The sequence below is a fragment of the Alosa pseudoharengus genome, unplaced genomic scaffold (genome assembly GCF_046254945.1).
Source record: "Alosa pseudoharengus isolate Yale_2024_CS ecotype anadromous, Long Island Sound unplaced genomic scaffold, YU_APseudo_1.1 YU_APseudo_1.1_scf_1, whole genome shotgun sequence".
Taxonomy (NCBI): domain Eukaryota; kingdom Metazoa; phylum Chordata; class Actinopteri; order Clupeiformes; family Clupeidae; genus Alosa; species Alosa pseudoharengus.
In genome coordinates this window covers 28,583,898-28,590,284 of record NW_027468564.1, presented here as the reverse complement: position 1 = coordinate 28,590,284, position 6,387 = coordinate 28,583,898, and the positions used below count along the sequence as shown (strand labels likewise).

General features: G+C 37.4%; 1 protein-coding gene across 2 annotated transcripts in view; it reads right to left on the bottom strand.

The window, feature by feature from the left end:
- Window positions 1-4,867: 4,867 nt before the first annotated feature.
- Window positions 4,868-6,387, bottom strand: part of LOC143124509 (complement C3-like) — a 73,613-nt gene continuing 72,093 nt past the window's right edge. For both annotated transcript variants that reach the window (XM_076286103.1, XM_076286112.1), the window contains exons 40-41: window positions 5,814-5,949; window positions 4,868-5,235 (exon numbers count right to left, since the gene is read on the bottom strand). In XM_076286103.1, the coding sequence (XP_076142218.1) occupies window positions 5,094-5,235; window positions 5,814-5,949 (278 nt within the window). In that variant the 3' untranslated portion in view covers window positions 4,868-5,093. The remainder of the gene's footprint in view (window positions 5,236-5,813; window positions 5,950-6,387) is intronic.

Below are 6,387 nucleotides of genomic sequence, written 5' to 3'. Positions count from 1 at the left end.
CAAGCAGCTCCTATAATATGATCAATATAGGTGATTATGCTAATTTATGCTAATTAGCTGAATTACACAAATTGCCCAACATATGCAAATTAGCATCCGGCAGTTTCTGCATGCTGGGGACCAGAGCCGGACATTAACGAAGTACATTTACTTGAGTACAGTACTTGAGTACAATTTTGAGGGATCTGTACTTTACTCGAGTATCATTTTTGGGGAGTACTCATGACTTTACTCAAGTACATTTGAGAGGCAAATATTGTACTCTTTACTCCACTACATTTCTATCCATAACCGTGAGTACCCGTTACTTCTTCTAAAAAAAGGAAAAAATAAAAATCTCGGAAACCCTCAATTTGTTGTTTCCCTCTCAAATGTGACTGAATTGTGCAGTCGCCACTGATTGGGACAGCCTATCAGCAATCACCTTCAGCTTTCCGCCAAAGTCAACTCCATGGTCAGATTTAGATAAGAGATGAAACCATGGACGAAACAATAGATGAAGACGCAGGTCCATCCTGGGAATGTGCCAACCTGTGGCCACACCTCGCCAGACTATTTCAATTTTCTGAACAAGTTAATGATAGTTTTAGCTTCAAGTGTTTCAATTACACAATAGTATTTTGTATTTTAAATACATGTATTAGAAATACTGCCCATCCCTGGCAACATGGTAAAAAGAAGAAAATGACTTGATTTTACTCTTTCAATTCCTTTTACATTCTCCAAGGTATTAACATTAACATTTTTCATAACTCCATGTAGGTCGTTTCTGTAAATGTAAGCACTGTGGCAGTAGTAATGCAATATTTAGAAAATGTAGGCTACTCTTGTACTCTTGATACTCAAGTACTTTTAAAAACAAGTACTTCAGTACTTTTACTTAAGTAGACATCTGACTGTTGTACTTTTACTTGTACTTGAGTAAAATTTAGCAAAGGGTATCTGTACTTTTACTCAAGTAATGAAACTGTGTACTCTGTCCGCCTCTGCTGGGGACCCATACTATATATTTGTATCATAAAACTTTGGTGTACTCAACATTTCCGGATTCACCTTTCTGTCCACCGGACTACGTCGTAGTTTGTGCCTAGCTAAGTTAATAGGACTTAATTGAACTGGAATTGTAGTTCAATTGGAATTTAATGATATCTTACGACTTTGATATTTAATATATAACCTTAATTGTATTCTCAAACTGCTGTATGCAGATTGTTTTTTTATGTATACTGGAACACTGGATAGCGAGTCAGTCCCCTTGGATCGATTGAACTGTTCTACCCTTTCATACTGGATAACCAACCCCTTGAACTGCCCTTTCATACTGGATAACCAACCCCTTGGATCTGTTTCCTGGATACAGATAAGCCTTCACACATACACTGACATTGTACACTCACACCACCTTACCCGGGTATTTCTTTTCTTTTGGACATTTGAGTTTTTTACAATTGATTTGATACTTTGAATTTTTAAGAGCTCTTTTATTATTTTATAGGGTTTTGTATTTATTTACTATTTATTTTCTATTTACTAATATTTTATCTTCTTTTCTCTTAGAGAAAAGATATTCTTGCATTTAATAAACCTGCATTATTTATTTATAACATTTTACATACTGGTGTCCTTGTCAATTTACTCCCCCCTTAATGCCGAACCTAGAACTGGCCTAAACTTAACAGTAACCCATAGAAGCACCTCCTTTTACTTGAAAGTACAATTTATTATTAAGTAGAGTAGAGGGGTGCTACACCATGGTCATTTGATATGAGATGCTTGCACTCGTATATGGAAGCAATATGCAATTCAAAAATAAATTAAATTATGCAATTGCCAATTCATTGACATTGACAGATTACAGATCGAATTGCCATTTGAATTTTGCAACACAAAGAGCATGGCAAAGTGCAATGCAATCACGGGGGCGCTATTTCTTTTCCATTTGAATAAAATGCCTCAAAACGATGGCAAAACGTTTTGCCCAAAATAATCCAAATTGTTTTCAGGCTGGCATTGTCAGTTTTGCCAAATATGTTTTCAAAATGCAATCCTACATTGCACTTTGAATATTAAATTGCAAAACGAATTTACAGTTAAATGATTAAACTGAATATTGAAAATTGAAATGCAAAATGAATTGCCATTTGAATTTTGAGACTGAAGTACCATGGCAAAATTGAATGCAATTCAATCCATGTTTATTCTATTTTTTAACCAAAATTATTCAAATTGATTTTATGATTGCATTGTCACTTTGCAGATTAAAATACAATTTGTTGGAAATTATTGCAAATTGCAATATTAAATTGCATAGTGAATTGGCAATTGCATAATGTAATGTCTTTTTGAATTTGCATATTGCAGATTGCATTCTCATTTGAATTAAACTACACATATGCTTCCATACTCGTAACTTCGTCACTCGTAACTTTAGGACTTCCATTTTTTTGTTACTAAGAGTAATTCACAAAGCATTAGCCCTAAAAGTAGCACCTATGTCGATGACACCTTAAAAGAAGTTGCGATGTCACAATGTTTTGAAATGCATCTACAGGAGCTTCCAATCGCGAGGGAACAATTTTGCATTGCATAACTAATGGATGCAGTAACACCACCACCAACAACAACAAAACTAGCCTATTGTCAACGTGTACATTAAATGTAACGTTTCATTGTGAATCAAATTAAAATGTTCTCCTCTTTGCAAACGTAGGCATAGGCATATGGTGACAGATTAATTTAATAATGTTGCTGCATGAATCATGATAAGTGCAAATGAAGTGGCCACTTCTTAATGGGACCCACTGTATGGAAGTAGGCTAAGTAAAATAGAAATGTTTCAAATAAGATAAGGTTAATCAGAATTCTAGGATATGCCCGCTTGAAAACGGCAGAGATAGAACTGAACTTTGGCCATAGCAACCATCCATTTAGAACGACTGGCCTTCATAGCAACCAAAGATCTTAGCTGTGATGCATGTAATGTGATGCAAAGTATAGAAAGGGGATGCAATAGACACAGGTCAAGAAATATAGTGCAATGTAGACAGTAGTATACCGTTGATTTACAGAAGGTGGTTTAGAGTAATATGAAGTATTCCTTTGTTCCTTTATTCTGATATGCATCTGAGATACATAGGCTCTCAAAACAATCCCAGGCTCTCAAAACAATCCCAAACAGACATAAGGTCTTTTTAGAGCAAATCCATATAGATTATTTGTCAAATAAACCAGTAAAACATAATTAGGGGGTGGAATATATAACATTCACACTCATAGCTCATATTTTTTTTTAAATAAATCAGTGAAAAAGTATCCTGACAAACAAGCAGCATTTTAATGCCTTGGTCATATTTCATAATTTCAATTCCTCTGTAGGTTACCTGATAGCCCAGTTTGAGAGGCGCAAGACGCGTGACATTTATTTTTGCAGCCAATCACTGCTGTCGTTTTATTTTATTGGTTTGATCTGTCATAGCTAAAGCTAAATTCGAAGGCAGGCCACAGGTAAAATCCAACAAACTGCATTCACTCCGCCAGCCAATAGTTGAATAGCCCTCTCCTAGAGCTTTTGAGATATTGCCACTGCTCCAACACTGAAAGGCACTGTTAGAATGCTTGGATCAAGCCAGGTTCAGCATAGCGTTGTTCATGAATGTTTTCTTTATTTCCTGTCAGAAAAACATTCTTAATGGAGCCTCACTTGGTGGGAGAGTGCCACTGGATCCTCTTTGTAGGTTGCTGTTAGGTTATGCAGAGACTATTATGCGCAAAATAGCATCACACATTTGTCATTCTGGCTGATCTGAGCACGTCTTCTGGATGTTCAATAATGAAGTCTTTGAAACGTCTTTTATTTGACGTCTATATAACACCCAAAATAAGACATGTATACAATGTCCAGAATAGACGTATTCAAAACTTTCATTCTGGCTACTCTTAATGGGATACTTACAGAGTTGGGGAGTTATGATAGGTCAACTTAGTGTGAATACACACACAGGGGAAATTGTCTCTCGTTGTCGAGTTGCCTGATGATATGCATAGGGCGTACAGCCATACGGCTAAAGGCGTACACATTTCCATGAATCATAGATGTGTTGATTGCATAAACATCGTTGTAAATATTAGAGGACTTAATGGAGACATGATGTTGAACTGCATGTGCCGATGCCATTTAACCCAAATGCCCCAGCAGTAGCACGGGACAGGGGAACTTATCTGACAGAAGAGCTGCATCGTCTATAGTCAGGCAAGGAAAGTAATCTTGGTCTAATGTTAACCTACATTGCAAAAATATCACCATGTATTCATAACCTTGTGATTCAGTGAGAGTGAGCCCAAAACATTGGGAAGAATGTCTTTGGGACATTTCTGTATTTACATTTTATGAATATACATTTTAAACTGGTAAATGAACAAAAACAAAAAATACAAATGGAAAATGAAAAGTTGAAAAGATGTGTCCGATTATTGCCAGCAAGCTTGGACTTACCCCTGACATCGTTGTAACGCTTGCGGCACTGGTGCAATGTGCTGGGGATGCCAGCTGTGGAAACAATTGTGGCAATTTCATCCCACGCCTGTAAGCTAATTTGCCGTAATTATCACATCATAATGCAGAACTCTCAATTCGCGAACATTTTAATCACATATTTGTGACCGTACTCCACAACAGGTTAAGCTAATTTGGGTGGGTTTCTTCCATCCCCATACAATGCCACTTGATTTCTCTGTCTTTTACGGCCCTGACAAGAACGTTGGTCGTCTCTCTGTGAACACGTGAAACATATATTCACAATCATGTTAATTTGTCATGTTAATTTGTCGTACATTCAGTGCAAAAAAATAAGACTCATTCAACATACTATTAACCGCTTTAGACTTTTAATTGTGTTTGCCAAAATTACATCTGGTGATTGCATATACAGCCATTTTTGCAGTGTGAAATTGAAACAATTTGCCTGATACTCTCATTCTCAACCTTGTAGACAGTAGTAATGCATTTTTTAAATGTAATATTGTAGACAGACATTTTGATGTTTTCTCTCAGAATGTAAAAAATAAAACAAACTACACAAAACTAGGAAGCTGTATTATATGCCACAGCCGAAGGTCATGACCTCGTGGGCAAGGCCTGTGATGCCAGCGAAAGCGTCCTCGTACTCTGGGGTCTGCCCCTCCTGTTCTGTTGGCCAGTACTCCAACCAGGTGGCATGGCCAAGCATGTACCTAAAGCTACAAACACACGCACACACACACGTGTCAAAAGTCGAATGCACAATACTGTTTTCCTTTTTCCAGAAATATTAGCCTTATATATACTATAGTTTCAAATGTTCTGTTTCTTTGGATGTTTGGTGTTGTTTTATTGTTATTTATTGTTGTCTGTTGAATGTGGTTCCCTTGAGTGCAAGACAACTTTCCTTCAGGGCAATAAAGGTTTCATTCATTCATAATGATTTTTAAAATGTGAATGATCTCATGTATGGACTATTTCACTGTCAAGCATTGGTATCTACTGTAGTACTCTTTATACTGGTTGTCACATATTTTTTTTAAAATTTCACATTTAGAGTAATGTGGACAGCTTTGGGAGTTTACTGACAGCACCGATTTTAAATCATATGATTTATAAGCAACACAGAAGGAAACAATCGTAATAAACAAAGTGGCAAATATTGTTGAACCCACACTGAAACAATTGGAACAAAAGTAGAAAGAAACTTCATCAACTGGATACTTTCTGATTGTGACTTATTAGCGCCATCTGCTGCTTGGTAATGTAATTGCATGGCAGAGTTGGGTTTCCTCACCTGCCATCAAGCTGCACCACGTCATCCCTGTGGCCCATGATCAGGTAGCTCTTCCCCTGCTGCAGTGCCACCTGATCCCGACAGTTAGGATGGGCAATGAACTCACGCGTGTGACCCTCCACACCAAAGTCAGTACCTGGGGAGGGGACAGAGAGAGAGAGAGAGAGAGAGAGAGAGGATACAGGGTTAGACCTCCTTTACTCAACCATTATCACACCTTCTCACAGGGAGGGGACAGAGAGAGAGAGATAGATAGAAGAGAAGTGTGACCCTCCACACCAAAGTCAGAACCTGGGAGAGAAAGAGACCCAGAGAGGAACTCTGCAGTGAATTCAGCAATATTTATATAGCACCATGCAATTAAAAATATGACTAAAGGTATTTCACAACTTTAACTACGAATCAGCTGATCAGCAGTTTTTCAAGTTAGACTGCTTAGAAACCAGAACTACAATTTCTAAAACTGATAGTTCCGGTCCTTGATTGTGATTGGCTGAATCGCGTTTGATGCTGTTGTAAAATGCAGCATAAACATACAGTGCAGTCTATCTACACCTCCTGACATTTCTGCCAA